The sequence below is a fragment of the Marmota flaviventris genome, chromosome 2, assembly GCF_047511675.1.
Source record: "Marmota flaviventris isolate mMarFla1 chromosome 2, mMarFla1.hap1, whole genome shotgun sequence".
In the NCBI taxonomy this organism is placed as follows: domain Eukaryota; kingdom Metazoa; phylum Chordata; class Mammalia; order Rodentia; family Sciuridae; genus Marmota; species Marmota flaviventris.
This window is the reverse complement of record NC_092499.1, coordinates 64,806,536-64,827,724: the sequence shown is the minus strand read 5'-3', so window position 1 is coordinate 64,827,724 and position 21,189 is coordinate 64,806,536. Positions and strand designations below refer to the sequence as shown.

Below are 21,189 nucleotides of genomic sequence, written 5' to 3'. Positions count from 1 at the left end.
TCTGCCATTTCCCAAGCAAAATTGGTCTGATAATGGTACCTTCCTCATAGAGATAATGTAAGTGAGCCATTTAGCCTAGCACCTGAAACACACTAATTATCCCAGTGTTACCGCATAAGTCTTGACCATTACTTGTTACATCAACTGACATCTGAGGTGTGGGATTCATAACACGAAATCAGAGGTCTTGATTACTCTTCTGATACTGGCCATTTTCAGCAAATCCATTTCTGGATATTTATTTCCTGTTTCTGGATAAATAGTAGCTATCAAGGAAGAAGGAAATTGCTTTGCTTAAGAATTCATATTTTGCAGATGTGTCCTGACTGCCCGCTGCTCACTAAAACCAGTTCCCCCAGTTAAAATAATCCCACTGGTATCAGCATATTTCTCATTGTTTACCTTTCCCTCTATAAGGCAGCTTGAAAACACTTGACTGGGCCCCTGAGGATTGGAGCACCCAATTTAGGAATTTAGAGGATGGTCATCTCTGTTGCCCAAGACCCCCTCCACCCGCCACAACACACATACTAACAGTCTGCATGATGCTGGAATCTTGCAACTTCTGTTCTAGAGGCCAGTGTGATTGTCTATCAAAAATGGAATTTTTCCCCCTCCAATGACCCCCATTTGTTGTGAGCCTTGTGTTGGCTGGGTGGCCATAGGGACATCCCTGCTTCTCACATTATGCGTACATGTGGGGGCACATACCTCCCAAAAGGAGAAGTGTCCCAGCTTCTCCTAGCCTTGACTCAGGAGGCCCAGTTCAGATGTGGAGGAAATACAAGCAGCACTGAGGGAATTCAAGCAGACAAGGCGAATTCACCAATGTGGGAAAATGAAATTCCTTTGGGTTCTCATCTAAAACTCAGGAGTTTGAGAAACTGGGATCCCCTGCACCAAACTTCTTTCCCTCACCCCCTTCTGAGAGCCTTCGGGGTCAGTAAGCAAGTGTGACGCCAGCATTCCATTCCCTCCTGCTCATGAACATGTCCTGATTCCTATCAGGATCCTCTGCTTCCCCAAGGGGCAAGGGGCAGTGGAGCTGGGTGGGAGAAAAGCATAACAATAAATCATCACGCTCTGGGCAAGGTGATAATTAAAAGCATTCTCCACAAAGATGTGCTCTCTTATGTCAGAAAGGAAGCACAGGGACCATGGAAAGTCCTGGAAGGCCTGGGCTCAGGCCCCAGCTCTGCCTTCAGTGAAGTAGGTTTCAGTGATCAAGTCACTTCTGTATGAAGTGGAGGTAATGATTGTGCCCACATCTTGAGATCAAAGGAAAGAAACACTTTAGTTGACTTTATCAGCTGCACTAACTCCTCTGAGTTTTCAAAGCACCTCAGGGCGGCTGTCTCCTGTCCCCTTGATTCTCCTGACTCCCTGTGAGGAGAGTCTCTGTTCCTGTCTCACAGAGGAGACAGAGGAGCTGGAACTCTGAAAGATGATGTCTTGAAGAACTGCAGGTCAGGGAGCATGAAGGAGAAGGGACTTTAATGAGGGTCTCTGAGTGACCAGGCACTAGCCCTGGCCTGTTTTAAACCACAGGCTGTCGGTTACCCCTCCTCACCAAGACTTTCTGAATTAATGTTTTGGGTGACATCTCTGACAACAGCTCCAGTCAGATTAATTATGGCCATTCTAAAGAACATTTACCTCTCCCCTCTGTATCAGCAAACAGGAGTCTTAAAAACTGGGCCAAAGGACATTCTCCAGAATGATGCCTTCAAAATAAAAAGGACAGAGCCATTTCACAAGATACAAGGTGGCGGATTTCTAATGCAAATGTATCCTCAAGGGTATGTGCACTCTCCTCCTCACCCAGGAGGCTACAATTGCAAGCGAAACAGCATATGCCTCACACATGATGAACATCATCTCCGAGAGCTTTTCAAAAATGCAGACTCCTGAGCAGCACCTTGGGAGATGCTGATTCATTAAGTTTGAGCTGGGGCCCAGAATTCAGCATTGTTTTAAATGAACAAGGTGATTCTGATGCACAGAATACACATCTGAAACAATGCTCTAATAATTTCTCCAGAAATCCAATCCAATGTACTGATTTTATATCAGTGATCATCTCTTAGGGTAAGCTAATCTGTATTTTCACAATAATTTTTTGAGGGGTAAGATCCAGAGAAAAGAGTTCAAACCTACAGAAAAGTTCAAAGAAAAGTACAGTGAACTCCCCATATACCCTTTACCTAGGTTGTTAATACTTTGTCATATTTGTTTTATCTCTCTTGCATTTTGTTATCATTTTATTTTTATAATATCTGCATGCCCATTTTGAGAATGCTATAGATATCATGATCCTTCATCTCCAAATATTTTAGCATTTATCTCCCAAGAAAAGCAATTTATTTTACATAACCACAATGTAATTATCTCACCAGGGAAATTAGCATTGATACACTACTATTATCTAATATACCAGCATTGTTCAAACTTTGCCAAGTGTCCCAATAATGTCCTTATGGCTTTTGTTTGTTTGTTTCTTTGGGTGTTTTTTTGTTTTTGTTTTTGTTTTTGTTTTGTATGGGAGACCCAACCCAGGGGCACTTTACCACTGTGCTACATTCCTAGCCCTTTTTATTTTTTGATTTTGAGACATTGTCTCACTAAGTTACTAAAGCCAGCTAGCCTTGAACTTGTAATCCTCCTACTTTAGCCTTCCAAGTCGCCACTTCACCCCTCTTATGACATTTTTTTTTTGGTCCAAGATTAGACATTGCATTAAGTTGAAATGTTGTTTTGCATTAATTTTTTAAGCCACTGATTAACAGGGATCGACAGCCAGCATCTCATTTGGGGGTTCTTCTTCCTGCCCTGGGGAATCTAAGCCACCCTAAAACTTAAAAATCTCAAATAATTAGTAAATAACAAAACACAAATACTCAGAAATATATTTACAATAGGCGAAGCCCCTGATAGATCTAGTCCACATGGAACTAGATCTATCTAGTTTGTCTGGAACCAGACAAAGAAAAGATGGCTCTGGTGATTTACTTAAGGGGGTACATCAAAGGCAGGGATAAGGTTTCAAGGGCAAAGTCTTAATTCTTGATGTCTTGCAGTCAGCAGATTGACTGACATCTTGGCAGGTCACCCATCTCAGGTGCTGTGTGGGATCTTTAGCAGAGCTTGAGGGGGAAGTTCACCTGTATCAGGCGGTCAATCCCTGTGGGGGGTGCCCCACGTAAGTTACCAGTGCCAGACTTATCCCCAGTATTGTGGGCTACTGCGCACAATAATCCACACACAACCCATGGATGGCTTGTGACAACTGATGTTTTCATGGAAATATTCATGAAAACATTTTTCTTTTTTAAAATATATGTCCTGATAAATAACAATATTCTCTTGTGTCCTTACTGCTTACACAGAGCAATGATCTAGTGTGAGCCTGAAGCAGAGCAGTCTTCATCCAGGACCAAGTCATATCAGCTAAGGTACCAGCAAAGAACCAGCTCTCAGTCCTGAATTTTCCTTCTGAACTGAAATCCCAAAGACAAATCACATGTGTCCTCTGGCTTTTCAGTCAAGTGCATTGTCACCTGACTTTCTCATTGTCTAATCCAGGTCCTTGGATATATAAAGCTTTCAAATATTACTTCATTATAGTTTTAAGTCAGTTATGTGATATCATTTCAGTTAAGTGATATAGTTATCAAAAGAGTAACTGATAAAGGATATGCCATTTTTTTAACCCTTCCCCTCTCTCTCCAAAGGTAGCTGACTAAAGGCACACATCTGGGTGTGATTCCCCCAGCCCCCGGCCCCCAGCCATTAGAGCTATAACCAATATAAGATGAGAACAAACATCTGTGTTCCTTCTGTGTCAGCCAATGTCACCTGAAGTAAATATCAGATGGTCAAAAATGAGATGATAACCATGTATAATATGCAAGACTTATTAGAATTCAGCTCTGGTGTCCTCCTGCTGCCTAAGATTCCACTATGGGAGCAGAAAAGCCAAGGTCATACCAAGACAGCTGATATGTGCAATTTGAAGAATTCAGAGCCAGCAGATAGAACACATTGTGGGAAAAAAAAAATTTCATGTAGCATCTTTCTCATCCTTCTGTCTTATCCCACACAGCCTCCCCCCGCACACACACCCCACCTCCAGTGATGGGGATCAAACCCAGGACCTTATATAATACCAGACAGGCACTCTATTAGTGAGCTACATCCCCAGACCTTTTTATTTTGTTTTATTTGGAGATAGGGTCTCACTTAGTTGATGTTGCTAGCCTCGAACTTGTAATCCTTTTGCCTAGGCCTCCCAAGTAGCTGTGTCTACAGGCATGAGCCCCATATTTGGCTGTGACTTTATCTTCAATGAAACAAGAATTCAAAAAGAAAATTCCTCATATTTTAAAAAATTGTTCAGTTTCTGTTTTCTTTGCATTATTTTGCTAGTATTTACCTAAGGGTGCATGTGTTTTCTTGAATAAGGAATTCACTTTTAATTAAAAATTTTGTTTCAAAGGGTTGGGAGCCTAGGGTCCAGATTATCATTCAGGATTTCCCCCCTTAAATAGATGATAGCAAGCGATAATTGAACTATTTGAGAAGAGGTTCAGGGACATGACCTCCTGGAGGATATCGGGAGCTGAGCAGGTGAGAGGAGATGGTGTCTTTCTATTTGGACACAAGTTCTGTTCTTCTCTAGTTTGCTAGTGTTCCCCAGCTATCTTTGAGGACCTTGATGATTGTCACTATAAACACAACAGAGCAGCCCTATGTAGTATCACCTTCAGAACTGTTTGGTTGGCATATGGGATGGTTTCCACACTGAGCTTTTTCTAATAGAGTGAACATCCTCACCCAGATTCTGGGCTGTTTTGTACATGGTGTCCCTGGAATGTTACCATATATCTTGGTTTGCCCAGAACAGTCCCAATTTACCTGCTATCCCAATATAATCATTAAAATGTCTCCATTTCATTTTCAAAAGTGTCCTAATTAGATGACACTCAAGATTATGGAAACAAAATACTTTCTCCCCACGCAAAAGCCAGTGTCATCATTTGAGTAACTTGTGCTGGCATGTACCAGCCTTTATCCTAGAGATTAGTTTACCCCTGCTCCTGCTGTACCTTCTGCCGAAGAGGATTAATCCATACCTAAGTCTTGCATTCCAGAGGTGCTGACTGCCCCGCCTTTCTGTTTTTGTTTCACTTTCTTTCTTTCCCTAGCAATGAGTTTTATTGAGACTTCAGTCAGCCTCGGTGTGTAGTGCAGGGGAAAGCTGAACTGCATTTGTCCCTTTCACCGCCAGCCAAGACATTGGAAATGAATTTTTTTGCTTTACCAAAGTGAAGCAACCTTCTTTATTAGCCAGCTAAATGCCTCCCTCATGGGCATATGGTTTTTGATGAGGCAGTTGTTACATGGTTTTATGCCTCAGATCCCTTATTTGTAAATCTGAAAGAAGACTAATAGCTTTAAAGTATTTTGAGAATCTCAAAGCTCAAAGGATTATAAATAACAAAAGATATTTCTTTCTCAACTAAAATGGTAGCACAGATACTGTGGTTACTTATTTGATAGATAGCGTGTGGTCCCTGGGCCATTGCAGTTGATGGGTTTTTTCCAGTGCTCTATTTATAGAGCTAGGTCAAAAATATCACTTCCGTTGGAACTTGACCTACAGACCATTGTCAGTTTTAGAGACCCAAGGAAGTAGAGTGCACACTAAATACAGCTGGTTCACAGGTTCAGTTAGTGAACTACAAACCCCCAAGGAAATTAATTTTGCTGGAGAATATATGTCTGAGCCTATCCCAATCTCTTTTATTTGATACCTTTGCCCTGTGGCCTCACTGAGCTTGTAGGTCACCTTGAATCCTTATTCTAGAAATAGCCTAGCCTAGGCAGTCTCCTTCCTTCTTTTATAATCCATTTGTCCTCTTCCATTGTAGTTGCTGAAATTCTTTTTGCGTTGAATAGAACAAGACCCACAGGGGTAGCTTAGACTACTTGGAAATTTTGGGAAAAACAGATCTAAACGTTTCCCCTAGGTCAACTTTCTATTAGGAGTAACCAAGATTCTTTGTCACTTCCCCAGTTCAAATGGATGCCCCAATGAAAAACTGAGGCTGAAGCTCAGCAACTGCCCTGGGCCAGGTTTTAAACAGGAGAAACTGAATTTAATGGATGATAATCCCCTCCTGATCCATACTCTAGCACTCAGACTCCCATCCTTAAGCTTTGTTATTGTGAAGTTGTGTCGGTGGAACTTGGCCACTAGCCAGTTCATATTTATCCTTCATAAGGTTTTAGTAGGTAGAATAGACAAAGAAAATCCCTAGTTTGGAGAGAAATCTGCTGTCAGAAAAAGGGGCACCGTATATATCCATAAATGGGTACTGGCTGGGTAGGGCATAGCAATTCAAAGACAACACATGGAGTACTGCATTCTCAGACTTCCCGGGGAAAGGGAGGTTCTGAATGAGGAACTAATTTTTTGTCATTAAAGTACCATAGACAAAATTTGTAATTCAGGCAGGAACTTTCGAGGTCATTTTGAACAACTCTTTCTTGTCATGGATGAGGAAACTGAGGCTGAGAGAGGTAACATAACTGGTCATTACTGAGCCCTACTCTGATGTTCTTCATATCCCACTCTCCTTCTCCCACCTGGCCTCATTAAAAGTCCACAGCTGAGTCAAAAATAGAACTTCAGGGCCCTGCCTGCTAGCCAGCAGCTCTCATGCATTACATAGAACATGCTTCAGAATGTGAGGACAGAGATAAGAAAGAGAATGTCAGTTCCAGTGGTAACATACCACCCCTTCCCTGGATTTATTTAGTCCTGAAAACATTTTTAAGTGTGATCATCCCCTACCCCCCTTTTTAAAAAAAATTTCTCTTCTAGTTTCAATAAGTTGCCTTTCATCTAAAGGGAAAGGAGGGACCAAATATCCAGAATATTCATTCCTCTAAGGCCGTGAACTTTTCCTTCCCCTCTGTTCCTATTCTGGGAGTCACTACTTTGTTTTTCTTCAGTTTTTTTTTTTTTTTTTTTTTTAACTTGGAAAAGTCTATCCTTTTAAAGTTGACCCTTCTGCTACAGGGCAAACACTTTTCTGTTATGCACTAGAGATTCAGTCTGACCTCCCAGAAATGCTTAAGAGAGGAGTCATAAATTGAAATGTTTTCAGAAAAGGAGTTTTCTCATTACAGGCTCTCCAACAGGCCCCTTCTGAATACTGACACGGGTTGGTACCAGAGGCCCATTCCCTTTTTGAAAGTTAAAGCTACATAACAACCTAATTATCCTCCTCCAGTCTCATTGCACCAGGGCTATACTCTGTATGTAGAGAGCAAAGAGACAGCTCCTTGCCTTGTGAGAAATTTGTCTTCATAACCAACTCCTACTCCAAAAAAGTAGGAAATAGAATCCAAAAGATAGTAGTCATGAAAGATTCTAGAAAGCGAATCCATGTTTTAACTGCTTCACTACTAAGCTTTACTATCTTTCCTAATGATTAGCAGGATAAAAAATAGAGAATAGGGTGATTAAACTTCTTTTCTTCTTGACTTTCATCTTCCATGTTTGGTCATCATTGCTCCTGTCATTTAACCATATCAAGTATCTCCATCTCAGGGTCACCAAGAACCTTTGGTTGCCTGGAGGCAACAATTATTATTCACATTTTACAGATGGATAAGCATCTTAGAAAGACAACATGCTTTGACTTACCTAAAGGAGTCTCTGAGAGAGTGGGGATGAATGTTCCCACAGTTTTTTTTAGACAGCCTTGACTTCAGAGTAAATAAATTAGGTTTGCTCTACGCAGCCTACCCAAATGCTTCTGCAGGTTCAATTCTGTGACCATGGATAATTCCCCCAATAAGATGTTTTCAATGCCTAGTTCATTTACTTTGCTTTTTAAAATTTGTATTAAAATCAACCAAATTCCAGACAATTAAGTCATACTGCCTTGGTCGGTCTAAATATCACAATCATCAAAAAGGAGAGAGAAAATACCCCAGTTTTTAGAATTTCCTCTTAAGATGAGCATAGAGAAAATTCACTTATCTGTTTCCTGACCAATTAGGTCAACTGGGCAGGAAATCACCTTTTCTGAAAAGCCAGTAAGCAGATTCCTCCTATCTTAAATTTCTCATAAATAACAGTAACAGTCATTTATACCAGCCTTCTCATAGGAATGCTAGAAAGTCAACAGACGTAAGAGTCCACTAAGCTTTCTGGTTGAAAATAAGGGTACACATTTATAATAGCTTCTCCATCTCCCTATCTCAAGTGACCCAACCTCCATAATCACTTCCAATTGTTTTCCTACATTAAAGGCCCTTGTAAGTGAAGTATCTTCCCAGTCCTGATCAGATTTTAAGCCTCTGACAAGGGAGGGTCAGTTCCAGGCCACCTGATTTGCGTGAATCCAGCCACAGGGCCAATTGAGCAAGGTTAAATAATTTGCAGAGCCAGGACATGTGCTATCTTTCTGGAAACCTCTTGCCCTAGGTTATCAAAGTACATCAGAACAGAGGAAGCTGAGTGTGAAGCCCTAGTGACATTCAGAGTTCAGATGAGTGATAAGATGTTCACAACATACCTCTGCCAGTGTCATCCAAAGAGATGGGCCTTTGAGCTCTCCAAGCCCTCCCTAGGGCCCCCATTGACTTAGCACAATAACAGGATATTTGACTTAAGAGATATAATGAGCCTGGATAAGGCAATTAGGAGTAGTGGTTAAGATTTAACCAGCCATATGACCTTGAAGGAGTGACTTAACTCTTAGACCCTCAGATAATGTTAATAGGAATAACATTATGTATCTCACAGGGTTGCTGTGAAGATCAAAAAAGATGTAAGATATGAAACTCAAACAGTATGTAAGCCCCTGATAAAAAGACTTTCACAGTGCCCAGTGTATAGTACTTTTAAAAACATTGTCTTTAGCATCATTAACTTTCAAGGCCTTGCTGCTGTTACTCTTACAGTGGCATGATATTTGTAAGGACTCCTGGAGATACATCTCAATCTTACTCAGTTTTCATTGGAAATGCTTCTATGGTCATTTGCACTCATGGCCCGTAGTTGGGACCTGAGTTAACCTGTTGAGGAGGCAAGAATATTGTACTTTTTATGCTGCTTTAATTGGTTTAGTGTCATGGAGTTCTTTAAATACTTGCTACTGGCCCAAATGCAGCTCTGACCACTGAAAACATCCCGTGTCTTCCTTTAGACCCGGGAATCTCCTCCAGTTTATCTAAAAAAAGAGTGCCTAACCAATTAGCAACTCCCAATTATTCACATGTAGCTTTTTCTTGGCAAACTTTAAAGCGTATCCTCTCATTATCCTATCCTTTAACAGACATTGTAAGCAACTTGATTCTAGAGTTTGCTTGTAAAAGGTAAATCTGATAATCTTAACTTAAGCAAGATAGGATTAATAATTTAATGCACTGCTATAACAAGTATATAAGATGGCTCAAAGTTTAGTGAAATAACCTATTAGTGATTTAATCACTCTTTAAGTATCCTCTGGGTCTCACATTTTGCATTCAGTCAGACATGCTGGTATAAATTAGAAATACATCTAACCCTTTTAAAATATATACTAAGGGTGATAAGAAAAGCACACAAATATTATACCATGATAGAATGTGCCCAATTCAAAGAGTGAAGTAAAGTATTATGGAAGTTTAGAGGAGGAAGATATTATTTCTCTAACAATAAGAGAAGTCAGCACGTGGACTGTGGCATTGCAGGCAGGGTAGGTCTTGGACATGTGGATGTAGGAGCATTCCAGACAAAGAAGGGAATTGGGGTGATTAAATTGGAGCAAAGGCTATGTGAAGTGGAGTGAAAAGAAGCACAAAAGGCAGGTTGAGCACAGGGTGAAGGCCCTTGAATGTCCATCTTAGGAACTTAAAATTTTCTTTGAAGTCATTTGGGAGCCATTGAAAGTTTTTTAGCATGTTGGTTTTAAGTGGCACAGTAGTGTGCTTATGCATGCTTGAAAACATCTTCAATTGGGGGAATTATCCATGGTCATCAGGGAGGAAAATAGAGGATGGTCTTCAGTATGGAGAAGCTGACAGCAGCAAGAACATCAGGTAGAAATCTAACCTGGTCATTCTTAGGTAGAAACTAATGTGGGTCCAAGATTGGAGTAGGAGAGATGGAAGGTAGGAGGAGGATGTAAGTGAAATAAATCAGATAAATCAATAGGACTTCACAGAAGGTCATAGTGAACCATTCAGTGATAGACCTTAGAGAGATGAGGCCAGAGAGAAGGAGGCAAATGATGAAATGCCCAGAATACATTGTACAGGAGTAGACATTTTATCCTCAGGCATAGAGCATTACTGAGGACTTTAAATAAGGGAGTGGGACAGATCAAATGTGAACATTATTGAAGTAAAAAGCATAGGAGAAAAAGAAACATAAAAATTAAACTGAAGTTTCAAACCAGGTAATTGGAAGACTGAAGAAGAGAACAGAAAAGGAAGAGTACATTTATATTGGAAGTTATGAGCTTGCTTTGAAGATATTGAAATGACAGTCTAAAATTCATATGTCCAACTTGCAGTTCTTGTGGTTGAAAATGGAGAACAGGTGCTGGGACAAGTCAGAGGTTGAAACAGATTCTTAGAAATCACCTGCACAGGGCTTGTCAACAGTGAGATTATGCTGTATGGAGCAGACATTGCTAGCTTGATGAGAACAAGACTATCTGGCTCACAAGTATGTTTGTGTGTTCTTAAAAACTCAAAAATTTTAAGATTAAGCTAACATTTTAAAAATCAGGAAATTTTACATAAAATATTGTTTTCTGGCTTCTCTTTTAAAAACATCAAAAGGTGTGGTTAATTATGAACTGCATTGCTACATGACAACAGAGGCTGCCCCTGGAGATCCTGGATGCATTCTCACCACAGTCCCCATTCCCATTCACCTCCCTGATATCCCTTGATGTCTATAGAGATAAAAAGTAGATTAATGGTTGCCTGGAGCTGGGGACAAAGGATGGGGTGCCCAGGACAGTGGTTAAAGGATGTGGGATTTCTTTTGGAGCTGATGAAATGTTCTGAAGTTGATTGTGGTGATTGTTGAATGATACTTTGAGTACAGTAAAAGCCAATGAACTGTACATTTCACATGGGTGAATTTTATGATGTGTGAATTATCTCACACATATAAAGCTACTTTTTAAAATGCAAATATAGTTGCTATTGCCCCTGAAGTGTTGATTTTCCTATAGCAGAAAAAAATTGTCTTTATCAAGAAGTGGAAAATGAAAGGTAGACTGTATATTTCAAAAAGAATAGAAGGGAGTACCTCTCTTAATGCTAATACAGACCTTTACATATTAATTGATCAACACCTGGGCTCTTTACTAATGTACATATATTACCTTTACCTTCTTAGCCACTGAAGGCATTTGGTATTAGGGGGAAAAATCTGGTCTCCCAAGCTTCCTGAGGTCCACCACAGCTAAGAAGAGAGGGAGAAAAAGACAGGGCAGGAAAAGAAGTAATCAACATGTAAAAGGAGAAGCAGAGAAGGCTGGTAGAGTGAATGCTCTATCAGCTGCTGACAAGAAGTCAAGGAGGATGGGGACAAAGAAGTCAGGAGGTCACAGTGAACCATTCAGTGATAGACCTTAGAGAGGGAGGCAAATGATGAAGTGCCCAGAATGCATTGTTCAGGAGTAGACATTTTATCCTCAGGCATAGAGCATTAATGAGGATTTTAAATAGGGGAATGGGACAGATCAAATGTGAACCTTATTTGTGTTCACATTAATTTATGCATGTTTTGAATAGTGTCCATGATGATCCAAGGCTACCCCTTATTCTTTCCTATAGTAAATTCTCCTTCAAGCTAAAATCTCCATTTGTTGAGAAATGTTATTGATTTCCATCTTAATTATACCTGGACCTGCTTGAACTAGGAAAGATATATGTGACTGGTATTATCTAACCCAGGGGTTCTCAACCTAGTACTGTTCTATTTGGGGCTGGATAATTCTTTGTCATGGGACTTCCCAGGATGTTTAATGGCTTCAACAGTCTCTACCCTATAGATGCCCGTAACACTCTCAATTAGACATTTCCAACAAAGTTGCCTCCAACTAATAGCCACTGAATGGCATTTATCCACTGTAGCATTTGGACCCAGACAATTAAGGCCATGTGCAATTGACAGACTACCCTGAAGGATATCTGGCTTGGAAAAAGGACCAATTCCTATTCCATACTGAGGGGTACATATCAAATGATGCAAGCAGGGGATAAAAATGAGACACTAAGGCCTAGTTTTGTTTTAGATATTTCAGTGGACTTCAGTCTCTCTGCCTTAGTCTCCTTGCTGAAAAGAAATGCTATCTGGAAGATATGAGGCAGGAGAAATGTGCAACATCCATGGCCCCAGGCCAGGATTCCTGCCACGGCCCAAGGGCCAAAGAGGGCAAGAGAGTTCAGAGGAGACCTCAGGATGCACCAGACATGATAGTGGAGGTTGGCTTCTCGTGGTAGGACTTGGAGAATTTCCCCTGTGGAAGAAGAAGATGGGAAAGAAGTGGAAATGGTTTTCTTCTTGTCATGTCAAGAGTAATCAGTGAAACTAGAGATGGAAGAGAGTCATTTAGTGCAAGTTGGAGTAAACGGGGAACTCAGATGAAGTTTACTTCAGATCCTCTCCCTAAAAGGAAAGTCTTAGAAGTTAAAAGCATGTTTCTCTTGGAATAGGGCTGTCTAAAATAGACTAGAAGTGAAATGTCAAGATCTTCCAGATTCCCCTTCTGGGTGTGTATATGTGTACAGTGGGTAGGAGGGCAAAGGAATTCTATGTGTATATGCTGCCATTTTTTTCTATTTGATAAGAAAAATTAAGTTAAGATTTTTATCAAGCTAAAAAAATTCTAACTATTAAATTAAGACTATTTCATACTGGCTCTTAATGCTTTTCTGCCATGAATGTTGGGGAGCTTGATTGATTATTAGCAATGGCTCCAAGCTGCTTTGCAATGCAACCTCATTGGCATATAACTGCTATTGTTTGGCCCAGTGGTTGTCACTTTCACAGAGGTTGAAGGAAACACATGCTGGTTTTTATTTTCAGTCTCAAGCTTCTTAACCCCGTCCTCCTGTTCTAATTTATTGACTTCTGTGGTTATGAACCAAGCCTCTGAGTACTATCTAAGCAACAAGTACTAATTGGACATTTTTTATGCAAAATACTATTTGAAGAAAGGGCATTCATAAGCATGGTTTTGCCATCTCATTTCAGGCTTTTCTGAATCCAGCTGTGTAATTGCCGCCCTAGGAAACACTTGGAGTCACAGTGTGAACACCAGGCTGATTCTCCAGTCCCTTGATTCAGAGAGAAGACAGGTGAGTTCTTTGTCAGTGTTATCTTCATTGTCAAGGTTAGAAAACAAGATGTACCGAGAAATCAGAGGATCTTCTGAAAGTGATGGCTACTTTGTCCATCCTGGGCCAACACTGGCAAGAGTGCATTGAGAAACCTTGCTTACTCATTGGTAGTTATAGTGAAGTGAGGGCAGTAGTCACATACTGGAAAACAATGTAAGAATAAATCACGGGAAGTTAGCATGTTCCCTGATATTTGCAATAACCAAGAACCACACCTCTAGATAATTTGTCTGTAAATTAAATATTGACTGTGTTTTTAGTGAGATTATCATATATGTGAGATGTGTGTGTGTGTGTGTATATGTATATATATATATATATATATATATATATATATATATAGAGAGAGAGAGAGAGAGAGAGAGAGAGAGAGAGAATGAGAGAGAGAGAGAGAGAAGAGAGAGAACTTTAGCCCAAATAGATCCTGCTAAGTGAATGAACTTTTCCCCAGATCCTGGTACTTTTACATTACTACATAAGCCTGTAGTGTAAAGTACTGAATGGTGCCAGAGAGACCTTGGAAAGGATAATGACTTCTCAGAGCTCCCTATTTACAGTTTCTATCCTGGCCTCAAGTAAGAATCCCCCACTTCCATCCAGAAAGCTATACTGTCTACCCCTTTTTCCATCTTCTCTCGTACTCCAGAGAAAGGAATACCATAGCCTGATGTTTTTCATAATCAGGAAATTCTTTTTCTAATGTCTTACCTTGACTTTATCCTGCTATGTCACCAGATTTAATCACAATCTCTTCTGTATGCAGAAAGAAAAAGGTTGTTTTGAATGGGGCAGAATTCAGAAGCCAGATTTGCCCAACTTGCTAAGTATATGGCAAATTCAGGTTATTAATTAAAGAGTATGAACTATTGCACTGGTGGTCCTTTCTGGACATGGGAGGTAGGGTGTTGTTGCCTTTACCTGCATTAGGTAAATTGGCTCTTTTTCAAGGAGACAGGAATTATGAAAAACAGACATGAGTCTTTGCCTGTTCCAGACATAACTTTATGAATGCCCTGGTTACAGAACAGAGGATTCTAGGTCTTCTTGGGATTGTGTAAATAACATTCCAGCTTGGTGACTAGGTCAGCCCTGTTCTGAGAAGATAGATGGACTTATTTCTGTTCAGGAAGCATTCTTATGTTCTCAGGCCCTGGCATGCTCATTACCTCAATGATACCTTTCCCCCAGTGATTCTGGTATCCTGGGCTCCATCACTTCTCTCCTAGTGGAACATACCCAAAAATATTCCTGGAGAACCTAATGACCTTTGGTTTGTACCCTAGGTAGTAAATCATGATAAATAAACTTTGTTTGCAGCTATCAGAGATATCACTAAGGACTGTCAAGTATTTCTAAATTGCATTAGAGGAAGCAAAATTCCTTGTGAATCAGTGTTGATTCATTCATTTTCATGAATTTTTTACCCACTTCTTAAAAGCCTATAGTTTATGCCTGTGGGTTTGTTTGTTTATTTTTTCCTCCAAATCTGTTTTAGATTTTATTTGGCATTCTTTCTGTAATACACCCTGAATTTGTGATTTGATCTCTTATATACAGTATCATGAATTCGAGGCTCCTAGACCCTAGTTTTACTAATTCCAGTTAGAATTTTCAAGTAGATAAAGAAGTTAGAGCCACATTTGTCGTTTCCTTATAATAACTAAAAAATCCAGTCCTTTACATTTTGTCAGTGTCAACAGGAAGTGGCTGGGAGGACAAATGCTATTATTTTGCATTTCTTTGGTAATGGGAGGATTTAGTTGGCTCTTTGCTCTTGGTTGATAAGGTCAAATGCAGGCCACTGGTCACAAGAAGAACTAGGGGCAAAGTGTGGCTGGATCAGTGACAGTCTATCAACTCATATCCTATTAGATGGGTCAGTGATGTTATCTTAATCTATGAAGGACAACTTGTACTATCATTACTAATCAATCAGAGGCAGACTTAAATGCCTTTGAATCATATTTTCAAACAATAATTAACAATTAATGTTAAATATTACCAGTGTAAAAATGACCAAAACAAGCAAAAGGACATACATTTAATTACACTATAGAAATAAGCATGCTTTGGGGAATGAGTTGTTCAATTTGTGACCCAATAACTAGAATGAAATTTGATGTAAAAAACATGTCTCTGCCTGATGGCCTTATCTTGCCTCAGCAGAGGGCAGGCTTAGTGATTCCGTGAGGCTTTCCTGTGGTCTTACTTCATGACCAAGTACTGAAGCTATGTGAAGATAAGCTTTTTCAGTGATATGTACACAAACAATACTTTAAAGCCAGGCTTTCAGGTAATAACACCAAAAAATATTTTCTTATGATTCTACTTACTTGGAAAGTGTGCCTGGTCATTATAGGACAGTCATACCTGTGGGACACCAGCACCTTGGAGAAGATATCAAGTATAATTTTCTGTTTGTTGGAGTTTTTTTAGTCCACAAGTAGAAGCTGCTACACCAAGGGATCAAGGTTATGGAATAAGGATTATATTTCATCCCGTTTCTATGACATTGAGCTCTACACCAGGGCTCTTCAGTGTGAGGCTTAGTCTGGGATCACAGGGCCTGGAAGGAGGTCAGGTCAAGCTGAACAATCTTCAATCTGATTAACCCAAGAGCTGAATTGAAGGGAAGGAGTCCTCCTGGCTGATTTTTTTCTTTACACCCTGGAAACTGTGTAAAATTATATAACTAAAAAAGAAGTCTCCTTATCAGGTCACAAGCCAAGTTAATTCTCTTGTTTATCTGCTTCAGTATTTGGGAAAACCCTCTTGAGAAACTGGGAAGCATTTTCTTTTGGATTAATTTAGCCTTTTTTTCCATTGGACTTTCATTTACCATTGTCCTACTCTGCTTCAATCCTGCTCCACCCTTTTTGCAACATTTTTATTCTTATCAGATAAGACATGTCCTTAGAGTAGCATTAAAGTGACCTCTACTAGTTTTGTTGTTGTTGCAATTGTTTTAAATAATCAAAAATATATCTGGATCCATGATGTACATGGCATGGGGATGCCAGGAAGGAGAAGACACAGTTCTGGCCCTCAAATTGCTTCCAGCGTAGGGACGAAGATGATACATATATACAGACTCGTGAACAACCAAATACAGTACAGGAGTTAAAGAACTTAAGGAATATTGAAATATAGTCACAAGGAAGCATTTTATTTTTTATCTAATGAATGGTTAAAAAAAGTACATACTTTGAATCCTAAGGAAGGTGAAACTATCAAAGATACCTTGAGTCTTTCTAGAAGGTGGGACCTGAGTATCACCTTAAACCAAGGGAATCTCAAACCTCACTGCATTTCAGACTCATCACAGAAGCATTTATAAAATACTAATACCTGGCCACCACCCTGACCAATGAAATTTAAATTTCTGCCAGGGATGGGGTAGGAGCCCATGCATCAATGTTCATTTTATTTATAAGGCTAGCCTAAGTGATTGCAATGTGCAGCCAAGGTTGAGAACCCCTGCCTTAAGTAATAGATGCCCGTAGTTCGTCAGAAAGGGGACATGCTGGGCAGGTGAATAGCCAAAAGAAAATTAGGAAAGTGGACACATCCTCAGGTGGCACAGGCTGGGTTTTACCTTGTAACCAGAGCAAAGGGTTCGAGCACTCATTCACTTGATAAAACTTTATTTAATCCTTTCTTGTCTGCTAGTTCTTGTATAAGATGCTAGAGAATCAAAGGACAAAGAAAGGTAGTTGATAACCTCTGGCTGTTCACAATCTACTTGGGGAAACATAAGCATGTGAACAGTATATGCTCTAAGAGTATCAAGAATTAAGCATAGAGGAGGTAGAGGGCCCTACTATTAAAGAAGGTTCTGGAGTGTTGAAAGAGGCAGCAGCATGGAAAGTGGATTGGCCAAGGCTTGCATTTGGGAAGCTCTCATTGAGCTAGGTACCTTGTGATGAGGGAGGGACTGGGAAAAGCTTATACTTGAAAGAATGATGCAAAACCCTGATGAAATATTCATAATATTTCTCATCAAAATCTCATGAAGTCTGTTCCTACAAACCACATAAGGGATTATATAAATTTTGAAGTACCCTAGAAGGAATAATGAAATAAATTAATCCTGACTAAGCCTCACACCCTCTTGATGAAATAAATATTATAACTCTCCTATTTCAACAAATTGGAAAGAGTTGACTTTTTCATATAGGAGGTTTATTTAAGTGGGTTTTATAATAATATTTTCATCTTCTATTTAGAAGGCACCCTGAAGCTAAAGAACGCTTGGGGGAAATCTGAGCTGTTGAAAGAAGTAGATACACCAGTAAATTACTGATAGGACCAAGATTCTTCCTCCATCTCTTGATCCTTACTTGTATCCATGGGCTTTTGTTAAACTCTCAGGTTGTTTTGCATCTTGGAAATATTCAGTTTTTATTTTCTGGTGCTTTGATCCTCTTGGTGTCCATTTGGTATTTTCAAAGACTCAAACACCATCACTATGGATACTTTCCTGACACCCAGTGTTAATCAGCCCCTCTTCCTCAAGTTGCACCTGGTACTTGTCTTTATTCTTAAACATTTAAACCCTGAATTATGAGCCCCTTCAGGTCTATGACTGAATTTTTATTCGTGTACCCTCAGAAGTAAGGATAATGCTTAACACTTATATATTTGATATGCTTATTTGACAGAGAAAAAGAAAGAAATTCCTTGTATCTATATGTAAACCCAGTCTACTTTTCTTTCTTTATGTGTTGGAGGGGTGGTATTGAGGATTGAACTCTGGGGCACTCTACCACTGAGCTATATTCCCAGCTCCTCTTATGTTTTTTATTTTATAGTTGTAGATGGACAGCATATCTTTATTTGTTTAGTTCTTTATGCAGTGCTAAGGATTGAACCCAGTGCCTCACACATGCTAGGCAAGCGCTCTGCCATGGGGCTACAGCCCCAGCTTCTCTTTTATTTTTTTATTTTGAGATAGGGGCTTGGTAACTTGCTCAGGCTCATCTTAAATTTGTGATCCTTCAGCTTCCAGAGTTACTAGGATTACAGGTGTGTAGTCTTTTACACGCCTGACTGTTAACCCACCCTTGAGGAAGGACACATTGCTGATTTAGAATCAACTCTTACCCATAGGAATTGAGTTTTACAGTCTAATCTTCCCTGTAATGCATTAGTAATTGTCAGTAAAAAAGTTTAGCATAAAATCTTGACAATTACAAGCAGATATCTGTATAGAAATAGCATAAGAATACTGAATATAAGAATACGTTTATGCAGAACCAGTCTGCTGGGGGATATGAGTGAATGGGAACCAGATTTTTTCACAAGAATCCTTTTCACAGGAATTCCTTTGTGTAAATGAGCCAGGGTCCTAAATATAGACTGAAGCCTAGGAGGGAGGGTTTCTGCATCCACTTTCAAAAATAGATGGCATGTGGACTTTGGCAGACAGGGCAGAAATCTTTGTTGCGATCTTCTAGAAGTCTTAACTTCCCCTTTCTGTGGTTGGGAAGGCTTAATGAATGACAGAATAATCAAAGAAAAAATGATTAAAATTTTCTCCCAGGTAAGCTGAAACGTAGATTTGGAGTGGAATACCAGGCTTATACCCGTGTTCACCCAAAGAGAGACACCACAGATGATGTTTCACCTGATATAAGCCACCCTGTATGTCTCCTTACTCCCAGGTTTCTCTAAAGAGGGATCAGGCTTAGTTGCCCTAACTCAGATATGAATCCCTTTTCCTAAGCAGAATGATTCCAAATTAACATGTACTCTTGTTTTCTCCTCCAGCTCATCTGCTGTTTTTAGTCAGGGAGACTTCTGTGTGGGTGTATGTGCACGCTCATGTGTGTGTGTGTGTGTGTGTTTGTGAGAGAGAGAGAGAGAGAGAGAAAGAGAGAGCGCACACCTGGATTCAGCCAAAGGTGAGTTTGGCTGTGTTGCAGAGATAGAAGAAAATCCTTTTTAAGAAGAAATATCTGCAGAAATAGCAAAGGGAACATAGAATCCCAGCCAAGTAAATTGCCTTGGGTATAAATATTTCTTCTTTTTCCAGATCTGCTTAAGTGCAGAATCAAAGCCTCTGCCACTCTCTTCCATCAGAAGTGTTCTAACAGGTGTTGAACAGATTGGGAAAAAGGTGATTTTGAAAGGATTCTTTTCTCAGGTCACCAGGCAAATGTATTGAAATCTGAGGAAATCCCACCAGACAAGCATGTAGCAACCACAAATGAATGCAGTGAGTTGGTAACTCAGCAGAGCATAAGATGGGCTGCATCAGAAAAGGAACAACACTCCTGTTTCTATCTCTACATTTGAGACAAGAATATCTATATCTTTCCTACCACCTACAAATGAATTCAATGGGGCTCCCTTTTTAAAAAGTCCATGTGCCCATGAAATCATCATCTCTGAATGGGCTTCAGTAAAATTCAGTAAACAAACAGATCATTTTTAAAAAAACTTTTTTGCAGTACTGGGAATTGAACTCAAGGCCTCATGAATACAAGGCAAATGCCCTACCACTGAGCTACATCCCTAGCCCAAGAGAGCTATTTCTTAAGAAAGGTGTTTTTGAAAATACATAGGTACAATTGCTCCCTTGCCTCAGCTGGGGGTCTCTCTTCTGATGCTTCAACTGTGATAGAATATGTTCCTTCACCAGAGAGGAATCAGTCTTTATTAGGAGAGTTTGATACCTTGGGGACCAAGAAAAGTTTAAATAAAAATAAAAGCAAAATATTTTTGTTGAAGGGTTATAAAATTAATGGTTACCAGGCTGGGGATATAGCGCAGTTGGTAGAGTGATTGCCTTGCATGCACAAGGTACTGGGTTCAATCCCCAGGACCACACACACAAAAAAGTTGCCTCCATTTCAAAAAGGGAAAAAAATAGACACTTTAACATCAAAAGGCAGGACAGATGGATCTGTGAATAAAGAACATATGGTTTAATGTATTTAAAGTGAATATGTTTACTTTTATGACAGACTTATTACATGTCCTTATTTCTGTCCTTAAGGATCATGATCTCTGACCATCAGGGATCAAATGGCAGGTCTACTCACAAGTGTTTGAAAAGTGATTTCCCCTGAAATGAGCCACTCATTTCACCATCTTAGTCATTCTCTTCCAGCTCTGATTAATTTTATTTTTACATACTGTTGGTTCTAAATCTCCTTATGCTATGATCCTCCCAGCTCTAACTTGCTAAGTAAACTAGGCCAAATACGTGCATGAGAGATTTTTAGAGAAATCTGAGCTGTTGATAGAAGTAGAAGAGACACAGGGCTTTGGAACAAAATGGAGGACTCTATTTGTCTGGCTAAGAAATAAAAATGTTTGCAGTGGGAAACAGCTACAAGATCTCTTGAACAAGGCAGTGACCTGAGAGTCAAGGACAATGAAAAGTATTTGGCTCATTTGGGAATGACAGTTGGACAGGATGCTGTATTTTAGCCTTGATTCTTTAGCTATGAGTGGAAAGAAAATGGGGCAAGTTGTTGATTGGGAAAGTAAAAAGTGAAGAAGGGTTCAATAACTGCATAAACTATGGACCGACTTTTAAACAAATCAGCACTTTCACTACAATAAGAACATTTAGAATAACAGTATCCCATTTGAGATACCTCCTAGTGATCTCCTAACCCAGGGACTCTTATCTAAAGAGATCCCCGGTCCTGTCTCCAATGATGAATTCAGTAAGAGTGCGGCCAAGCCCAGAATCTGCAGTTTTTAGCACTTAGGGTGATTCTCATGTGGATGGTTGGTCCTTAGTCCTGTAATCTA

General features: G+C 39.8%; 1 protein-coding gene across 3 annotated transcripts in view; it reads left to right on the top strand.

Moving 5' to 3' along the window:
* The window catches only part of Rad51b (RAD51 paralog B), a 572,024-nt gene that overhangs the window by 512,961 nt on the left and 37,874 nt on the right, over positions 1 to 21,189 (top strand). For all 3 annotated transcript variants that reach the window (XM_071607937.1, XM_071607936.1, XM_027929716.2), the window contains exon 9: positions 13,277 to 13,380. In XM_071607937.1, coding sequence (XP_071464038.1) covers positions 13,277 to 13,380 — 104 coding nt within the window. The remainder of the gene's footprint in view (positions 1 to 13,276; positions 13,381 to 21,189) is intronic.